At 39.8% G+C, this 21,209-nt stretch overlaps 1 protein-coding gene across 40 annotated transcripts in view; it reads left to right on the forward strand.

Annotated features, from left to right (window-relative positions):
* Positions 1–21,209, forward strand: part of MADD (MAP kinase activating death domain) — a 67,052-nt gene that overhangs the window by 24,426 nt on the left and 21,417 nt on the right. For 9 of the 40 annotated variants that reach the window (XR_010831843.1, XM_066998020.1, XM_066998041.1 and 6 more), the window contains 17 exons: positions 203–381; positions 961–1,196; positions 1,720–1,875; positions 2,879–2,986; positions 4,055–4,248; positions 4,819–5,123; positions 5,749–5,888; positions 7,120–7,221; positions 8,025–8,063; positions 9,123–9,182; positions 9,643–9,745; positions 10,765–10,951; positions 11,130–11,280; positions 11,649–11,855; positions 16,780–16,833; positions 19,824–19,921; positions 20,279–20,362. Coding sequence is in view for 39 of the 40 variants with exons in the window: in XM_066998020.1 (XP_066854121.1) it covers positions 203–381; positions 961–1,196; positions 1,720–1,875; positions 2,879–2,986; positions 4,055–4,248; positions 4,819–5,123; positions 5,749–5,888; positions 7,120–7,221; positions 8,025–8,063; positions 9,123–9,182; positions 9,643–9,745; positions 10,765–10,951; positions 11,130–11,280; positions 11,649–11,855; positions 16,780–16,833; positions 19,824–19,921; positions 20,279–20,362 (2,403 nt within the window). In the remaining variant the exon portion in view is untranslated. Of the gene's footprint in view, positions 1–202; positions 382–960; positions 1,197–1,719; positions 1,877–2,878; positions 2,987–4,054; positions 4,249–4,818; positions 5,124–5,748; positions 5,889–7,119; positions 7,222–8,024; positions 8,064–9,122; positions 9,183–9,642; positions 9,746–10,764; positions 10,952–11,129; positions 11,281–11,648; positions 11,856–16,779; positions 16,834–19,823; positions 19,922–20,278; positions 20,363–21,209 lie in introns of all 40 variants that reach the window. The other 31 variants (XM_066998038.1, XM_048067103.2, XM_048067028.2 and 28 more) reach the window with 12 other exon arrangements.

Raw genomic sequence — 21,209 nt, forward strand, 5'->3', positions numbered from 1 at the left:
TCATTAAGGAGATCATTTGGACTCTCCACGTAAAGGAGGGCCTGGAGATACTTCTTGACTCAGTGTAGAAGAAAGAGTTTAAGACAAACTAATGGAGCATGCATAATTGTTGTGATTGCCTAGAGGCAGAGTAGCTCTGATCTCACTCTTGTTCCTTGAATAATTTATGGCTGAATGTGTGCATAATGTTGTCCTTTGTTAGGCACTGGCCAGCATGAGTCTGAATACTCAGCCCATTCTTAACCTAGAGAAGTTCCACGAAGGGCAGGAGGTGCCACTCCTGCTGGGAAGACCGCAGAATGATTTGCAGTCTACTCCCTCCACAGAATTCAACCCTCTGATCTATGGAAATGATGTGGACTCTGTGGATGTGGCTACCAGGTGAGGCTGAACAGGAAGGTAGTGTTGAGTCTTCTTAAAGTTTGCACTTGAAGGCAGCACAGACATTGCTCTAAGTCCTGTGATGGAAGCAGGGTCTTCCAGGTTCTACCGCAGGTTCTAGTCTACATAGAAAGAAATAAAAAGAGAAGGAATTACAGCGTTTGTATCAGATCCATTAAGTGCATGAATAAAATTATATATCTTGAGGGGTTATTTTGTTCCTTGCATTCTCCTATAGATCATCCCTTTTACCTGGACCAGTCAGTCTGATGTTGTATTCTCAGCTTAAATCACAAGCCTTGAATTACAAAAAAAAATATGTCTGGAAACTTAGTCATAACTTAAGCTAGCGGATCCAAGAACACTGTCTCACCTTGGGTGGGTCTTGGTTTCGAGGTGGTGAATTAAAACTTAAGTGATTTCTTGTGTGTGTGCTTTTCTTTTTCTATTTTAAGAAGTTTTCTAAGACAGCTTTTTGCACTAAGTTACTGTTCTCTGAAGGTTTGAAACATTGCCTAATGCATACATTTTAAAGGTTGTGTCTTTTTTATCTGATATATATTCTCTGCTTCTTTTTAGGGTTGCTATGGTGAGATTCTTCAACTCACCAAATGTTTTGCAGGGTTTCCAGATGCATACTCGCACTCTTCGTCTTTTTCCACGACCAGTGGTGGCCTTCCAGGCAAACTCCTTTCTTGCCTCCAGGCCAAAGCAAACACCTTTTGCAGATAAGCTTTCCAGGACACAGGCAGTAGAATATTTTGGAGAATGGTCACTCAACCCTACTAACTATGCTTTCCAAAGAATTCATAACAGTAAGTTTTGGTCTTACATTTCCTGCACTTTTGATGTCTTGTCTCTTAAAATGTAGAGAGATTCTAGCTAGAGATTCTAGCTGAACTTAGCTTAATGCCATACTATTCATAGAATTGTAGAATATCCCAAGTTGGAAGGGACCTACAAGGATTGAGTCCAACTCCTGGTTTTGCGCAGGATCGTATCAAACCGTATGTTTGAAAGCGTTGTCCAAATGCTTTTTGAACACCTGTAGGTTTGGTGCCACAATCGCTTCCCTGGGGAGCCTGTTCCAATGCAGCATTCCTGCTGGGTGGGGAAATCCAGTTCAAGGAACATTTTTCTATTTATATATATATCGATGGGTTTCTACCAAATTAGCATTGCTGTTAGCCCCTCATTTTTCCAGTTAATTGTTTACTTACAGACAAGAGGTCTGTCTCTCCCTTTGTGTAAGACTTAGTAAGGAATAGCCTCACTGTGAATGAAGCCTTCAACACAAATAAATGAGTTCAATTAACTCTCCTTGGTTTTTTTGTGCAGACATGTTTGACCCAGCACTGATTGGTGACAAACCTAAGTGGTATGCCCACCAGCTGCAGCCCATCCACTATCGTGTCTACGACAGTAATTCACAACTGGCTGAAGCACTGAATGTACCCGTAGAGAAAGAAACAGACTCTGACCCCACTGATGACAGGTTGGTGGGGAACATAACTCTAGCCTCGTGATAGTTACTTCAAATTATTCTGGGCCTTTCCTCCAACTTCTTGTTCGCAGCCTTTTCCTCTAGCCTTCCATGCTGTTTTATTTCTTCTGTCTGGTCAGAACATTGACATTGAAGTAAACTGTCTTCCTGCACTGTCATCATCATAGCAGCAGTTTATCCCTTTGCTTGTGTTTTCTCAAGCCTTCGTTTAACATGATTCTCTATTTGTACTTTGCTGTTTTCTTTTGCTACTTGTATGCCACTTGTCATTTGGTATTTCTTCCCACCCTTATGCTTTTCTCTTCCATGCTGTTCTCTCTCAGGTTATTTGTGTTGCAGTACTACAAGTACTCCCACCCATCCTACCACTCTTTCAAATCTCTAATCAGCACATGGTTATGCAAAGCTTGCTAGTACTACCTACTGCCTGAGACCTTGTATGTTCAGTAAAGTGAGAATAATTTTTTGTTAGTGTGTTTTTGACCATGTTTTCCAGAATTTTTCATCTAGTTTTATTATCCTTCTTTTCTTTTAGCCTATGAGGCCCTCAGGCTTGGAATTGCTTATCTTTTATGTTCTACATAGCACCAGTGGTCCTCACAGTGGGATTTATCATTTGTATTAAAAAGGGAGTGCTTTTCCTTTGGTCTCTAGTTCTCTTGAAGCTTCTTCCCCCCTCTGGCACATATTGAGAATTCATATACTACTCCCTGTCCACCTGTAGTAGACCTTGTTAACTTTGCTGAGAGCCTATAAATGTCATACCATATTGTCTTGTTACCTATCTCAAAATTATTTCATTTGCTCTGACTTTTCATGAAGCCGGCCCCTTACTCTTGCCAGGATTCTTCTTCTTTTTGTGTGTGGAAACTGTAATATCACAAGATTTTTAAGATGTCCATGAAAACAGCGTATGCTGATTCACATCTTTGAAATACTGGGCCCTGCTGTTGCTATGCTGCTACCACTCATCTCTCTTTTTTACCTGTTGTGGCAGTGGCAGCGACAGTGTTGACTATGACGACTCAAGTTCCTCCTATTCCTCCCTTGGTGACTTTGTCAGTGAGATGATGAAATGTGACATTAATGGCGATACTCCAAGTGAGTAACTTTGAGCTTCATTTTCACAGTGTCCACATAGGTTCCTCTTCCCCATTCATCTGCACTGAGGGGGGAAATGCCTCCCCTGAGTCTCTTAATCAGAGCAAAGTATTGTTCCATTGTAGTGTTGCTCTGAGGAAAAAGAGCATACTCCTTCAATTTCCAGTGGTAGGCTGAAGAAAGACCTTGTTTCTGCTTATGTACAGTGCCCTCCAAAGGACACTGGGAGGAAGAAGAACAGAAATAATGTGCTGCTGAACAAAAGTGTCTCTCCTGATTTGGAAACAACCTGCCAGTAGATAAGATGCAATATGGGCAGCAGATTATGAACTTTCTCCTGCCCCTGCTTTCGGTCCTCAGTGCTGACTTTAATGAGTCACTCCATTCTAGTGGGGACAGAAAAATACATTCTCTGTGGTTTATATGGAGCCTGCAGCATCAGTGTCTCTTTCGAGACTGCGAAATTATTACTCTTTTCAATAAACCAAATACAGGAATGCCGATGCATTTCCTATGTCCCAAGGGCAAGAGATAACAATCATAAGTTCCAACAAGGGAAGTTCTGCCTGGACCCGAGGCAAAGCTCTCTGTAGTGAGCATAGTTAAACAGGTTCCGAGGGTCAAAGTGGAGTTTCAAGCCTTTGAGTCTTACATAACTCAGTGGGACAGGACCTGAGCAATCTGCTCTAATCATAGAATATCCCGAGTTGGAAGGGACCCATAAGGATCATCGAGTCCGACTCCTGGCACCATACAGGTCTACCCAAAATTTTAGAGCATGTGACTAAGTGCACAGTCCAAATGCTTCTTAAATTCCGACCGGCTTGGTGCAGTGACTGCTTTCCTGGGGAGACTTTTTTTTTTTTTTTTGAAGTTTTTCAAATTTTGAAGTTAGTCCTGCTTTGAGTAGGGAGTTGGAATAGATGACCTCCAAAACCCCTTTACAGCCTAGCTTCTTATGTGATTCTGTATTCTACTGAGCAGTCCTCATCTGCCAGTGATCTTTATTTAGATGAGCAAAAGGCTGAGGAAGGCAGCGTTCTTTAATGCAAAATGATGTATTTACAGATGTTGACCCCCTGACACATGCAGCCCTTGGTGATGCTAGTGAAGTGGAATTTGATGATTTTCAAGAATACTCAGGGGATCTGGATGAACAGGCCATGGACAGTGAGAACTCCCAAGAGAACAACCAGCCTCGTTCAAGTTCCAGTACTACAGCCAGTAGCAGCCCCAGCACTGTCATCCATGGAGTGAATCACGTGTGTACTGAGACTAATTCAGCCCCAAGATTGGTGTATTAAGATATAAAGAAAGGGAGAATTCTTGTAGTTCATTCTGAGAAGGGCAAAAGCTAGGTGGAGTTTACTGGTAGCTTCTTATACTGGGACAGATCGTTCCTTTGCTTAGAAGCTCGCATGTATTGAAAAACACAATGTTAACAGAGGGTGGTGGTCCAGGGTGTGACTGCAGGAATGTCTTTAATCAGTATGGAAAAATCTAATGCATTGGAGGAACTGAGAATGGGGTGGGGAAACTCACGAATCTGTGGTTATTTGGGAAGTATGGGAGCTGATTCCATAACCACAAAGTAGGACAACAGAGAGATGTTAGCCGGAGCTAACACTTAACAGTAAGATCTGTTTTACAGGGGAGAAAGTCCCTAGAATGATGCACAAATACTGCAGTGTTTCTAAAATCCTAGGTCAGAGGGACTAATAGTGGGATTGGGGTGGGGAGCCAGGAACTGCAAGGACCCTACAGACTTCCCAGTTTGAAATAGCTGTTCTTGTCCCGCCCTTCAGTTGTAAGTAATACAAATTTTCAAACAGATCAATGATTTGACTGGTCCACAGGAGTCTGCAGATTCAGCGGAGATGGAAGAGAAGCTGGCTGCTGGATTTTCAAACCATCTCCCTTCCTTGCCACTGCAAACTAGCTTTCCCAAGATGAGCTTGGATCGTCGTGAGAGTGACAGCCCAGCTGTCAGCATGAGCTCCTCAGAAGGGGTGGTGAGGAAACGAGAGTATGACAATCCATACTTTGAGCCACAGTATGGTTTTCCTACAGAGGATGAAGATGATGAGCAGGAAGAAAGCTACACCCCAAGATTTAACCAGAATCTCAATGGAAGCAGGTGAGTCCTCCCCATTTCCTGCCCTTCTGCACAGCTCTGTTGGTGTTTCCCTTTGTTTCATGTAGTTTAACATTCATTCAGTTGCCTTTTGCAGCTGAAATGTAGCATTGGTCACCTCTATTTAACGTTCCAATTCTGCAAACCATTCTGGTTCTGGTAAAGGCACTTGCTCAGTTCCCTCCCTTATTTGCTTTTATTTAAGTTGTAGGAGCTAACAGAATTACAATTTTTCCTAGAAACATTCTAGTATATCACCTACTGATTCCTGGAAACCTTTGATGGAATTTGGTTGTGAAGCTTTGTATTTGGCAGTGAAACGTGAGGGGCTTTGTTAGTACTGTGTTTGACATTGGGTTTTCTTGTTGTTGCTCTCAAAGCACAACTTTTTCACCCACAAATCCACCAATGCAGTTTTGCCAACAAATTTTCAACATGTCCTGAAAGGTAATGAAAGCTTGAATGCAAAGATGCTTCCCCCACTTTTTTCTTCCTTTTTTTTTTCCCCACAAGGTAAAGGTAGCGTGGTAAAAACTGACAAGGAACGAGACCAGCATTGACCTCTCACAGTTCTACAAGGTTTTGGTTGGAGAAAAAGCTAATAGCATTTGTGTTTATTTCTTCAAAGGTCTCAGAAGTTACTCCGTCCAAACAGTTTAAAACTGGCCAATGATTCTGATGCAGATTCGGACTCCAGGGCCAGCTCCCCAAACTCTACTGTCTCTAACAACAGCAGTGAAGGTTTTGGGGGCATCATGTCTTTTGCAAGTATGTACTAATGCATTCATTAAACTGCTATTATTTATTAGAGTTTACAGGGAGATGGAATAGAGGGATGAACTAGTCAAGAGGATAACTTGGTAGTCAAATTGTTAGCAGGACTTCAGAAGCCGTGCTGGGAGTCATAGGAACTTTTTTACTTATGTTGCTGATAACTACTGCGTTATATATTTTTCAGTAAGAAGGACTTCGGTTATGTCATTAGGCCGTTGAGTTATATGGCAGTTCAGGGCACAAATCAGAAATTGTCAGTTTCATTTAAACAAAAAAAAATGTGCTATTTTATGAAATTGATACAAAAGTCTTACCAGTAGTATGTCTTCCATGCTACCATGTCTTGTGTTTAGGTGCTAAATGAAATTCTTGACCATTTTCAATTGTATTTTAATAATAAAACCCACAGGTATGGAAAACTAATCTAAACTATTTTAATGTGTGAGAGAAAATATAGCCAGTTGAATCTTCAGCTGCTGTGGGGAGCAGGGCAAGAGGTTTGTATCAGTGGGAAAAGTATATTGGATGTTTCTACTAAAAAGATTGTTACTAAGATAAGGCTGAGGGGAAACAAAAGAAAACAAAGCACATTGAAATAGTACGCTGACATTTAAAATGAACTATTTGAGGTTTGCTGTATGAGAATCTTAAACAGATGACAGTGCATTTTTGTATTCTTAATGCCATTAAAAATATGTTGGTGGTATGAAAAACTCTTGTTTTCTTCTCGTAAATGGAAAGCTTCTATTTTAAAGCAATCCTTTGTGTCAGACTTACAGAGTTGCATAAGGCTCTCTGCACAATTCTCACTTCAAGATTATGTATTTTAGAGATCTTTCATCATCCTGTTTTCTCATGTGACCCCTGCCATTTATTTGCTCCTAAGAGGAGTATCAAACTAGAAGACACAGTTGATGTGAAGTTACCTCTGTAAGTGCAGGAAGATAAGTGTATATTGGTGGTACATTTAAGACTCAAAGGCACAATGGCAGTGATTGTAACATGAGAGCTAGGAATTATGTTTTATACAATTCAGAATATTCTGATTACAGATGTGGGTGCATTGTAAAGGAGATGATAAGATGCCTGTAAGGTTTTTGGATAAAAAAAGTACTTCCATCATTATGGATCTTGAATAAGAAGGTGAATTATAGGAAGCTGGATGTGTGCAGTGAGTATTAGGCACTTAATTGTGTTTTTTGTTGTTTTTTCCATTTTGTCATAGGCAGCTTGTATAGAAACCACAGCACAAGTTTCAGTCTGTCCAACTTAGCCCTACCAACCAAAGTTGGGAGAGACAAGAATACTCCCTTTCCCAGCCTGAAAGGTAACCATTTTTCCCTTTGCCTTACAGCCTTTACTATTCTTGTTACTGGGCGGTCTCAGGTCTTATCCCTAAAAGGAATTTTGATGGTGAAGCTTTTTGGTAGTTTGGGTTAGGAGCTGTCTTAGTTATCAGGACAATAATTTGCCTTGATATTTCTCAGTCAGACTTCTTCCCAACAACCGGACTGTGTTGGGATGGGAAAGTAGCTTGTCTACCCTGTGTTAATGGGTATGTTGTGAATGTTGGTTTTGTTTTGCGTTTTGTTTTGTATTATTTTTAAGTCATTAGTGTATAGAATGGGAACAAAGAGGTAGGTTATACTGTTGTACTGCCACTGTCTTCATGATTAGCCTTAGGTAACATGTTAGAGCAGCGCTGCTCCATTTGTAAGTGGGAATAATGCCTACCTCCCACGGAAACTTCTGTTTATATAGATTTCAAAAGTGTTTATGGTCCTTTCAATTCATTATATGGAAATTTTCCAATCAACCTCAAATTATAAACATGCTTCGGCTCATTGAAAGTAAAGATCCATCTCTAACGTAGGTGCACAATCTTCCAATTGGGACATCTCTTGTTAGATAACATGACTGAACAGGGACTAGAGAAATGACCCTCTTACATTCAAATTAGACAGCCTGGTCATCCTTGCACTGGATGTGATAATAGTTGCTAAATCAGGGAAGGTTTATTTTTTTTTTCTAAATTTTTTGAGTTATTCTTTCTGATTAGAAGTTGCTGCTTTTGTTTTAATATGTTGATTTTATTTATTTTTTTCCTCCTCATCATTTTCATCGGTAAAGATTACTTTAATCTGGAAGTGGGAAGGGATGTGGATGAAGGTTGGTATGATGTTTTGCTGACCTTTGACCTTGTAGAAACAAAGGCCAAAAGCTGTTTTTGTGTTTCTGCTTTGGACTTTGTTTTTGAGACAAGTAATCGTTCCCTGTGTGTAAAATGAGGAGGAACAGGACTGGTATGGTGAAAACACTAGCAGAGATTCTGCGCAGCTGTTTTTGACAACCTTTTACCAGTTGGTTACATTTTCATGTCCAATTGTACAGGATACAAAACATGCTTCATATCAGGGTTATTTCCATGGGTAAACTTAACAATTAATTCCGTACATTGGAAGAAAACAGTGATGGGGTTTGCCATTCCATGTTCGTGCTTTGTGCCTCATCTTCTGCACTTTGGTGTTCTTTTCTTGAAGATTGTAATTGTGCAGGGCCTTTAATGTTACTGTGCGCATACGAGGGTCCGATATTCATGGAGTAGCTCAGTCTGTTCTGTGCATGTGCAAGTGTGTGTGCGTGTGTGTTCGTGTTCATTTGTGTGTGCATGCTGGCTCATTGGGATTTCCACTGGGCACTTCTCTGTTTTTTAAATGTTTTTGTCTCTGTTGTACAGGTGTAAAATTGCTGCGTTAACCCGTTCTTACCAAGTGTGTGTGGTACTCTGTGTTTGTAACTGTAATGGGAAATGATGCTGGGACTCCATCTCATTGCTGCTGTTTGATCACTCTCCATCCTCCTTTTTAGTTTTTATTTCATGCACATTCCATTTACATTGTTTTTCTTCAGTGATGCAGATGTTTTTGATAGTGCCCTTGAAATTCGATATGTGCAATAGTGTCCATGAAGATGCAGTACAGTGGTTCCACGGTGCCAAATTTCAAGTCAAGCACTATCTGTTAGATTAATTACGCTGGCCCTTGTCTTGGGCTTTCAAGCATCCTTCCCGCTCTAGCATCATTTGGGTTTTGTTTTGAGGGAGGGCTGGGAAAAAGCTGGTAGGTTTTTTTTTTTTGTTTTTTGTTGTTGTTGTTTTTTTTTTTTGATGCTGATGGTGGGGAGCATAGATATTGTAGTACACTACTAATTGTATATTTTGTGTCCCAGTATTTGGGTTAAATACTATAATGGAGATTATTACTGAAGCTGGCCCAGTAAGCAATGAAGGTGGGTTCCCTACAGCATGAGCTGTGCATGATGTAACAATTTCCAGCATTCCCTATGCCTGACTTTGGGCTCCCTTTCTCATTGGGTAACCAGTATCACCTAATCTATACTAGTCACCCCCGATGCATTATGCTTTTACATACAGTGACTAATTTGAAGATGGTTCTTGTTGTCCAACTGCATGCAGAGCAGCCAAACTTTTCCTGCCTTTCACCTCCTGCTCCCATTACCATCTTCTCTTTTTCTCTCCGCATTACTCCCATTACTGTTTTCTGCCGATGTGTGATGCTAGAATATGATATATGCTGCTGCTTTTTTGGAGTTTCCATTTTGTTTGAAGTTCGTTACTTGTAATCTGAATAGGTGTGTTAGCTGACCATAGTATTGCTTGTTACTGTCCTGGGAGCAGACTGTTTTCCTCCCACCCCCTTCTTCTCATCCTTTTTCCTCTCCTGTTTAGGAAACAGACGAGCCCTGGTAGATCAAAAATCTTCAGTCATTAAGCACAGCCCAACAGTGAAGAGAGAGTCTCCATCGCCTCAGGGACGAAGTAGCAATTCCAGGTAATATTTTTGTTTTTTGAGCATGAAGTGGTGTTAGTGGTGTCATACTTGTCAAACATTCCCTTAGAGGAGACTAGCTGTTGAAAGTAGCATAGTACTTCTCTATGGCCCCAAGCTTGCACACATTGAGAAGATTTGGTACAGATGGCCTTTCAGTTAATAGCACATATTTGTATTTTTCTGTCCTTCAAAATATTTCCTATTCCTGTCTGAGATCCAAAATAGGTCATGAAAGACCCTGCTTTAACACAGTATTTATTCTTTGTAGTCAAGTCTAGTCTGAACAGGCTAGTCTAGCCAGCAGAAGTTTAGTGTGCCAAGCAGGGGATCAGCTGAGTCATGTGAAGCAGTTTGATAACATGAGTTCATGAGAAATCCTTTTTTCAAGCTTGGAAATGGACTTGGAATGTTGAAGTAAATATTTTCTGACCTGTGCTTTCTCCTCGCTTCTTGCATAGCAGCTGTATGTAGAGTGAAATTTACTTTGAGCTAATGGGATAGGAGACAACTAAGGACAAAAAGTGTGGTTCAGACTGGGGATACAGCAGGCTGCACAGGTGTTCCCTTTTTACCATTCCCTTCCCTGTGGCAAAATGAGCTGAAACAGTATGCACGCTAAGGCTGCAGCACTAGTGCTATGAATGCAAAGAAAGTCTACAGATGGGACAGTGCAGTCACTGGAAGAATGTTGCGGCATAGAGACTTCCGATGGATTCTGAGGAGTGCTATAAAAGTGGACAGTAGAGTGGTAGATAGTGGGACTACAGAAAAAACTGATTATAGCTTGTTACAGGAAATAAGGGACAAACAAAAATGTTTGATACTACACCCATAGATCACAGCTTGGGCTGTGAGCAGTTGTTAGCAGCAAATCTAGCAAGATTTGAGGTTCTTTTCTTGTAAATTTAGTTTTGGAAATGCATCTGTGGGTTTGTCCTGGCCAGACCTCTCTAACCATGCAAGCCAAGATAAGCAGAGCGTTAACTCCTGCCTCCTTGTTTCCTTTCTAAATCCATCAGTGAGAACCAGCAATTCCTGAAGGAGGTGGTACACAATGTTCTCGATGGGCAAGGTGTTGGCTGGCTGAACATGAAAAGAGTCCGTCGCCTGCTGGAGAGTGAGCAGCTCCGAGTCTTTGTACTAAGCAAGCTAAATCGCACGATCCAGTCAGAAGAAGATGCTCGGCAGGATGTCATACAGGATGTGGTCAGTGCTGAACTCAGCAGCGTCCTCATACCTAGTGAATGCTTAGGTTCAATTCATAGAAGATTTTTGTTATCAAATTACTTTCTACAGGCTGATATTGCAGCAACTTTAGAATATTATGTTCTCAAATGACTTTCTTACTTCTGAAATATTGACACTAGTGGGATTTTCATTGCAGGAGATCAGCCGCAAAGTTTATAAAGGCATGCTGGACTTGCTGAAGTGTACTGTGTTGAGCCTGGAGCAGTCATATGCAAATGCTGGCCTGGGAGGCATGGCCAGTGTTTTTGGCCTTCTAGAAATAGCACATACTCACTATTACAACAAAGGTAAGAAAAACGTTTACTGCTTTACGCAGTGACTCTTTTATCAGTATATGCTCTTGAAGTCTGGATTTCATATCATTGGGATATGAAAATGTCACTATAAGCTTGATCAGCTGTTGGATTTGTTTGTGCAGAATTGCGGAAGGTTCCTTACTGGAAACCTAATTTTAATTTAAGTATTCTCTTCTGAAGGTTTAGCTGTAATTCAAATCATGCAGTTTGATGCAGAAAAATAATCCAAACTGCCTTTGGGGACATATGATTAGATGAAGTCTCAGAGAATGATAAAAGAGGTCTGCTGCTTTCATTTCCTTTTCCCTTATGTGTTTTTTTTTTTTCTTTTGGCAACACTTTGTTCTTTCTCTCTAAAGAACCAGAAAAGAGAAAACGAAGTCCAACAGATGGATCTATCACTCCAGTTGGCAAGGATCCTGCATCATCTCCGAGAGTGGAGCTGAAACCTGCGATGCAGCTGCCAGTACCTCAGCTGATGTCAAAGGCACTGAGCCCTGCAGGCAAAGGGCCAAGGGAGTTTGACACAAGGAGTCTAAAGGAAGAAAATTTTATTGCTTCCATTGGTGTGTATTGAGGTGTATTTGAAGTGTGGGAGGGGCTTCTGTTTTGGCGTTAGGTTCTATTTGCATTGTCTCCATTTTAACACAATACATTTGCTGCTGTAACATGCCTCATTTACACCTTGGATCCCAAGGAACAATCATAAGTGTTTTCACTTGCTCTTGGTTAAACTGTCAGGGCAGTTTTCTCTGAGAATCTTTCTAATCTTATTTTTTTCTGAATATCATTACACTTCAGTCAACTTTCATTTTTGCTATGATTGATGTTTTCAAGTAACAGGAAATGTCAAAAGAGAAACAGGGCCAGCAGGACTTTGGAAAGGGCAACCATGGAAGGGACTACATGAAACAAACATTTTTTTAACCATTGCTTACTACATCTGGATTATCTAGGTTGCATCTTGATAGAAGTGGGACCCAGGGTCTGCTAACTGTTAATAATAAGAACTGCCAAAAGGTTTAAGTTGTGGTGTTATAGTTTCAGTAAGCAATACTGATGGATATTCCTTCTATGCAACAGCAAATAGAATTCATGTCCTTCTTTACAGTATCTGCTAGGCTGGTCTTTAGAAAATTTCCCATTCTTATTTCATAGCTGGAATGGTTTTTGTCCATGTCTGGGAAAAAAGACAAACATTAGATTGTTTTACCTTAAAAGGGCTTTATGGATTAAAAAAAAAAAAAAGGAAGAAAAAAGAGTTAGGTTGGATCCAACCTGCTGTGGATTGTTAGCAAGACAGATGTACCATCAGCATATGAGGAAAATATTTCATCAGCTCAAAAAAATGCTGTGTTAAATTTCAGCTATTGCTTCTTATAGCCTATTTGAAAGAACTTTTTAATTAAATCATTGTTTGAAAGATTAATCTTCTGAAAGCAGTGTGCTGCTGTGAGGCTGTACCTCTGGTATGTGGCATAAAGCAATGGGAATGTGTGTACTGGGTAGTTATGTGGCAGAAAGGATGCAGACGTTCTTATACTGACTGCAGGCTGCAGTCAGTAATAATAGCTGCAAGCTGAGTGGTGTTAAGTCCTTCTGAGCTGATAGCAATCACCTCTGATTTTCTTTGCTTTCTTGTTTCAAGAGGTAATCTGTGGAGGTAAATGCTCAGAAGCTGATCTTATATTCTATTTGGAAATCTCCCAAGGAGCTAAAAGATTCAAATTTCCAGCATTTCAGTTTAGCTTGCTTTGGGGTACTTAACTGTTTTTCTTTTCTGTAGAAGAGAAGAAAGGAGGTATGCTGCTGACAGAACTAAGAATAAAACTAGTTCAGCATTCTTTTCAAGAATGAAGAGAGATTTTGTATTGGATAGTTCAGCCTGCTCCTTTCCCCCCGATGAAATTAAAACCCCATAGAAATGGATATCATAGGGACCAGACAGTCTGTGTTTGTGAAGCATCATAAGAAAATCATAATCATTTGCAAAAGAAATACTGCTTAGTATCAGAATATCCTGAGTAGGAAGGGACCCACAAGGATCATTTAGTCCAACTCCTGGGTCTGCACAGGACCACCCCAAAATCAGACTGTATATCTGAGAACGTTGTCCAAATGCTTCTTGAATTCCGGCAGGCTCAGTGCTGTGACCACTGCCCTGGGTAGGCTGTTCCTATGCCTGACCACTCTCAGTGAAGAACCTTTTCTTAACATCCAGTCTGAACCTCCCCTGTTGCAGCTTCATGCTGTACTTAGTATGTTCTGCTAACTGCTGTTGCTAGAATATTAGCCTTAAGCAATTCAGTCTTCAGGAACAGGCGACAGGTTAGCTCTTTATGGTGGTCCTGATGCTCTGATGATTTCCACTTGTCTTCTGTTGAACTAAGTTACAAGAAAGATATGGTTTCACCAAATCTGGTCAAAGTTCAAAAGACTCCTATTTTTTCTGAAGCCTTCTTGTCTAACTGGTTTATTCTGTCACCAAGAACCATGAAATGGTATGCAAGTCAATCTTTGTTTTTATAACAATGCCTTAGTGTCCTCGTTCATCTGACTCTTGGGATCTGGAAGTAAAGGGAATTCTTCTTGTGTTGCAGGAAGATCATTTAAAGTTGCTTGGCTGTTACACTTTTTGTTTGTTTTTGGAAGCTTTCATATAAGATAATGCTTTGGATATTCAGGAGCAGAGTTAGTCATGGCTAGACTGAATTCCTTCTGGAGTGAAATGCAGGCTTTCCTATGTCAGACTAACTTCTTTAGGGAAGAAGCATTTGGTAAACATTTACATGTTGCTGAAATAACAAAGTATTTTTAAGAAACTCGATTTAAACTTGAGGAAAAAATGTTTGTTTTTTTTTTTTTTAAGTGAAGATGAGATGACATTGGAACAGGTTGCCCAGAGAGGTTGTGGGTTCTCTGTCTGCGTAGATATTCAAAACCTGACTGGGATGTGGTCCTGAGCAGCCTGCTCATATGAAACCTGCTTTGAGTGGGGAGGTTCAGCTAGATGATCTCCAGAGGTCCCTTCCAACCTAAGCAATTCATTGATTCAATGAAATTTGGAAGGTACTTACAGCCTCAGGTTGCAGATATGTAAATAAAAATCTCAGTGAACTTGTTGGTGTTCTATGGACAAAATACAAATTGGGCTGCTACCCTTTTGACCAAGTCTGAAAGAGGAAATAACAATGTAAGTAATCAACATGAGGGAGTAAAATCTTGTACAACGTTGTCTGCAATAGCCATGCATGCAGTATGTATTAATGTGGTAATTAAACTGGATCTCTGGGATATCTGAAGTATGTAAGATACTTCCTTATAACAGGAAAGGCTGTTTGTATGCAATATTCTTATTTCCAAGGTGAACAGTGACAACAGTGACAGATATTTTTTTTTTTATTGCTTAGCTGGGAAATTTGTTGTGAAGACAATGCTTCTGTTCCTTTCTTTCCAAAAAGCTCATCAGTTATTTGCTTGCTTCCAAGGTCTTCTAGGGTCCTTGGCTATTAATGTTCTGTTGACCTTTTTATTTGGATACTGGTGGCCTTAAAATTGATAGCTAATAGTTTCCCACCTTATGTCAGTTGTTTGTTTGGTTTTACTGCATAGTTGTAGTAAATCTTGATGAAAATTTCAGTATTTACTGAAGTCTCCATTACTACTTTTTAAATAATTGTTTAATGCTTGCAGATCACTTTATATTGACAGTTTTTTGAAACAGAAAAGATTGCACTACCTACGTTGTTTGCATCAAATCCTTTCTGGACCTGCTGTCCAGATTGTTCTTTTCCTCTTTTACAGAGAAGATGAGAGTAAAATCTAGGCTGTTTTTAATGTGCTAGGAAATACTATAGACTCTCAAATGTTCCTATGGCATAGATTAAACTTGAGTAACTGTAATGATCAATTAACAGGCACATCAACTAAAAGTCATTTAATGACAGGTATTGTAACTTTCAGCCTGCTGGTTTTTAGTATAGAACCATATAGGCTGAGAATTCAAGAGCCTTTTGACAAATTGATTTGGTACGACTTCTGAATAGATTGTTATATGTCAGCATCCTGCAGGCCTATCTGACCACACACTGTTTGGATCCGTAGGCAGTTTTATCTTTTTAATCCATGTGCTTATGAAAGTTGAAGGAATATCCATAAATCATGAAGCAGATTTAGAAATCAGTTGACCAACAGCCATCTTTCTAGTTCTTCTCCCTTGCTAAACTTTTCTTGCTCCTGATACATTTAATGATAATAGTTTGGAGCCTTTCTCCACAGCTGTAAAACAGTCCATTTTTTATTATTTTTAGTAGATACTTTGCTTAACAGATTTTTTTTTTTTAGAGCCTGTCTTTAATTTCTGCCATCTGTAGGATGGGTTGGGTTCCTGACACACTTTCAGCGGCCCTTTAGTTCCTCAGGAATTTTCCTTGAAAAGCAATAGAAGATCATGATGCTGCTTTTTCTTTTCTTTTGCCTTAGATACTTTTCTTGGCATATCTGTCTCTGTAGCATTCTCAGTTTTAACCATACAAGTGAGAGGGGACAGTCCCCTGCATTGAGACTTAGTTCAGCATGTTGGCTTGTAATGTTTCCTTTCACCAGCGGGCCAGCACTTGGAATGACTGGCATTACTGAGCAGAAAAGCTAAGTGCATTTCTGAGGGTTGAGAAGTGAGAATGCTAGAAATGTGCAAGTGTCTCATCAATAATTCTTCTCAGGGCTAAGCTTCAAATGAAGAAAGTGCATACAGACTCCAGATACTTCTTTTCCTTTTTCTCTGCATTTTATCTTCTTACAGAATCCCCTAGCTTGGAGTGTCGTGACCAGAGTAGGCTTTTCTTCTCTCTTTTCCCTTCTTCATACCTTGATAGGAACAAATGGTTGAAAAGAAGTTCATTTTTTTGTGTGTAGGGACTAGTTGATAAGGCGGAGCTAAGCATTTATTGAGAATACCATTAGGTCAAAAGTAACTTGTAAACCTTGTGATAATTTTCAAAAGATTATTTTGGTTAAATATTGTGTTAACCTACAGTTTAGGTTATTTTATAATTGCTGCTGCTATTTTTGTGCCTTTCCTTTCAATGATACAAACTAGAAACATGAAAACATTTATGTTAATCAGAGCTATTGTGATGCACATATTTTGGAGGATGAAATATCTGACAGTCTTAAAGGCCTGTTTCAGGAACGGTGATGAATTACATTGTATGTGTTCGTAATAGCCGTTTTTTGCTTAGTTGGTTAACTGTATGAAGTCGTCTCTAACGTGAATTCTGTAAATGAGAGATGATACAGTGCTCAAATCCTAACTTTGATTTCTTCTAAAGTGTGTTAACTAACTCTTCACTCAGTAGTTGTCATAAATTTCTATTTTTTTTTTATATGAAGGGGGTGGGTTTTTTGCTTCATTTTTTTCCCCATTTTCACCTGTCTGACTAGCCGCTGACTCTTTCTCTTTCTCTCCTGCTTTCAATGCATCTTGGGTAGAATTGTGGAACAAGCACCAGGAAGTGAAAAAGCAAAAATCTTTGGAAAAAACGAGTAAGGAAATGATAAAACATAGAAAACTGATTTTCCCAGCCTCCCCATAACTGCCAACTCCCCAGGTGCAGAGTGAGCTCGCATCTATGGCACATAAGTTTTTATGCCCATAATAACAAAGGTTTATCAGGAAATCCTGTTTTATAGAGGAGTCCAAACAGATCAGTTTGCCCTGGGGAAATTGTGTTCAAATGTCTCTCGTCTTTTTTATTTCTTTCTTTGTTTTTTTCTTCCCCTGAATGTTACCTTCTACAAAGAAGGAGAAGCAGATATTCTGCATCGTCACCATATCAGATATAGATAGATAGAGTTTTAAGGTGTTCCATCTCCTTTCTTACAAGTTAAAGACCACTTTTGCTTAACAAGTTTTTGACATGAATATATAGGTTGAATGTTACTGGAATGAAAAAGTCTATGTTCTTTCAAGTCTTGGGATGGCAAATGTTGTTACCTGGCATTCAACCATGAACAGTTTCTGACCACAGTCAGTGTGCAACAAAAAGCACTTCAGAGGGGGAGAGAGAAGGTGGATGTGAAAAATTGTATTTAGTGAAGGCTGTCAGAGAGAGCCTCATGATAAGGAATCAACCAGATTTTGTTCTTTATACCCCATATTAAGGGAGGAGTGAAATGATCTGAGCCTGTTTGCAGAGTCTAAACAGAAGTCTAAATTGACACAAGTCTTAACATCTGTTGAAATATGCGTATGTGTTATCTGCGGTTGTAGTACCAGGTTTTTCTGATTTGGTTATCACTGTTATAAATAGGGACATATGATATAAGGACAACAGGTCGTTTATAATAACCATGATGTAGTAGGTGTTTCCTAACCATGAGTGTAATTTCTACTTTGCAGACCCAATGCCCCTTTTACAGACTGAAGTTTGGGGAGAACTAACAGCTAAGATGAACAGGTGATAATTCCTGCCACTCTGGCTAGGCCTGGATTTGGTACCTTACTTTCAGGCTCCCCGTTTAAATACTTCAGTTAAGTGCATGGAGCATCTGAAGCAAGTGGGGGTACCTCTGCAGTACAGCAAACTGCATTTAAGATCTGAGTTGCTTTCTGCTGAGGTGGGAGAGTGTGTGACAGACACACAGCACGTGCACGCACCTACTCTCCCAAACTTTCAGTTAGGTGCCTGCATTGGAGGAATTTTTTTTAAAACGTCTAATGGATGTACAACTCTATAAACAAGGGGAGGGGAGGTTCCTAAGTGCCTGTAAAGTGACACTTACAACAATCTGATTGTGGTTATTGTACTTCTTAAACTCAGTTACCATTATTGCTCACAATTGTCAAACACCTAAACTGTATCAGTCAGCTTCACTTGCGTTAAAAATCAAACTGCTAGAAATATATCTGAATTGTGCTGGGACAGGGAACTCTTTAAATTGCTTAAAGTGCGCAACTGAAGTTTAGTATTCTTGCTGTACTAATGAAATACAAAAGTTTTTGCTGCAGCATTATTCAGGACTAGAGAAAGTGGCTGTTAGAAGTGAACAATATATATTTCAGTGGAAAATAAGATTACAAATTTTATAAAGGATATTTTTAGTTTTCATAACTTTGTTTATACTTTGACATTAGTCTGACAATTTGACTTACAGTAACTAGGGCATATGGTTCTATAGGCAGACTACTATAATAAATGAGGAATTTACTTTCTGTAAAACATTTCACATGGAAAATTTGTGGTTGAGTAGGAAGCTAGTATGGTCTGCACAGCCCGCCTATGGCTTTGCTATTCATGAGTTTACATACCATCTCAAGCTCACTCCCACAAATCTTTGTATATTATCCTTCTCTCTCTCTCTCTCCCCTCTCTCGCCTCCCTTCCCTTTTTCTTTCCTTTTCGCTGTCTTGCCCTCTCTAATATTACATATAATACAAACATGTTCATAATTCCCAGGTTGTTGTGATTAGTGGTTATAAGAGATTGTGGCATTGTTTGCTTAGAGATACTGGATAGAGTCACAGGTATCTAATACAACTATTCCAGCTGCGGATCATGTCTTCCTGTTACTGAATAGTTGGCAGATATGGATATGGCAGAAGTGTTGCATTCAGTCTCTTCCCCTTTCTGAGAGTAGTGATTATCTGTGTACAGTCTATAACGCATTCTTTTCCTGCCTCATTACTTACTTCATGCAGTGCTTATCCAAATTGCTTTTCAGGCTCTACCTGTCCATCATTCTCTTTTCCTTCTGCCATCCCATCAGAGGACAATAGATGATATGATTCTAGAACTGCATGGGAAGTTGAACATAAAGTTTTTTCTCTCTTTTTTTTTCTTTTCTTTTAAATTGAGCAGGTTAACAAATGCATGACTTAAGGCTTGCTGTTTCCTTCTCTCACTACTGACCTGTGTGATTGCCAACTCTGGAGAGCCATTTGTTATATAATTGGCAAACGTTACGAAGTACAACATCATACAAGCTTCTTCCTTGATACTCTTACTAGTGTAACACCGATTATCACTATGTTCTTGTAGAGTGTTGCCTGATTACTAACGAGATAGTTGCTGTGGGCAACCTCAGTCCAACAAACACACTCTAAGACGTTGAGCAAATTAGCTGTTTTAAAAAGGATAATAACTCCAAGCAATTAGGTATCCCTTATTTTTACCAGGAATAAAGGAAGTGGCTTCCTAGAGTTGAATGGCAACTGCTCTGCATGTGTTACTGTAACTGGAAGCTTACTTGACCTTTGTCTGTCCTCTTTTCTCTATTGAATGGCTAACAAAGGTACTGTTTAGTGATAGTCACTGTTGGGCTATGCCTTTTGAATACTTGAAATTCAAACTAACATTTGAAGAATGGCAGATGTGTCCTGCTGGCCTTGTTGTTTACAGTACCAAGGAATAAAAAACAAGGAACAAGAAAGCAAGTTTGTTTTCTTGGTACTGTTCCTGCTTTCAGTCTGTCATCTGCCTTCTGATGTACTCTTTTTCTTGATACAATAATGGTTTATTTTTCCCTTTGTTCAGGGCCAGAAGGTGTGAAACATTTTGATTTGGGAGAAACAGATGAGAAAAAGTCCCAGATCAGTGCAGACAGTGGCCTCAGTTTGGCCTCAGGTTCTCAGGTTAGTTGCTCCTACACTTGCTTTATTTATGTGGTAAGATGGAAGATTCTTCTATTGGCTGCTTAACTGTGGGAAAACTTCTAGATTTTGAGAATATTTAATAGACTCATCCAGTAATTCCCTCCCCTTCCCCCCCCCGCTTCCTTTAGAGTACTGGTCTTTGCTAGCTCCTCAGTTGTAGGACCCCAAGGCCTTTCTGACTTGCAGTCAGTAGTATTTATTTGGTTGGCTTCATGAACCAATGAAGTATAAGGCATGTGATTTAAGATCCCAAGGGAATGGGAAGTGGGGTTCTCATGATGATAAAAACTAAACTGATGTGACTTTGCTTCCTGTCCTCTGTATGTTTGATTGCAGAAGAGTGATTTCGACTCTCTTCCCAGTGGAGGACCAGCAGTTATGGTCCGAAGTACCAGCCAGGATTCTGAAGTTAGCACAGTGGTAGGATATGTCCAAAGTGAAAACTTGATGTAATTCATTTCCTGGTAAAGCGGGGTAGGGCATTTCATGCCTATATTTTGTGTACAGTATGACTGCATTTTATCTCACATCCATAATAGTGTGCCTATGATGTGTTCTCTCTCCAGAGCCTCTGACTGTGTGGCAAGCATGTGTGTCTGCCAGAATATACATACCATTTTATTAGCAGATTGTATTCATCATATATGATGCTTGTTGCTGGTACATATTCCTACGTATTGGTGTATTTGTGGAACTAGTGGCTTGCAATCCTTTTATAAATATGGCTTAGTTGTGTATAAACCCTCTATAAAGGAATGTAGCCTGAGAGCAAAAAATGCAGTTGGTTTGATGCATTAAAAGCAAGAAAAAACCTCTGGAAAAAAAATCAAAAACCTTTAAATGTTTGAACCATATGAAAATGTCTGCTTGCTTCCAGTACAGCTATCAGCTGTACTGTACACTTGCTGTACCATCTGGCAGGGGTAGAGTTAGGAAAGCCAAGAGAGAGCTGACATTGAATCTGGAAAGGAATGTGAATGGCCAAAATAAAGGATCCTCCAAGTACATAAACAGCGAAGAGGAAGACTAGGGAAAATGTGAGTCTGCTGTTGAATTGCATGTGAGAACTGGTGACAAATGAAAAAGGTAGAGGTACTCAGTGCCTTCTTTACCTCAATCTTTACTGGTAAAACTGACCATCAGGAATTCCAGGCCCATGGGATCAGAGGAAAAGTCTGGAGCAAGGAGGATTTACTGTTGGTGGAGGAAGACCAGGCTAGAGAGCACTTCAACAAACTGGATTGGCATAAGTCCATGTGGTCTAATG

Source organism: Anser cygnoides, chromosome 5, assembly GCF_040182565.1.
Source record: "Anser cygnoides isolate HZ-2024a breed goose chromosome 5, Taihu_goose_T2T_genome, whole genome shotgun sequence".
Lineage (NCBI taxonomy): Eukaryota > Metazoa > Chordata > Aves > Anseriformes > Anatidae > Anser > Anser cygnoides.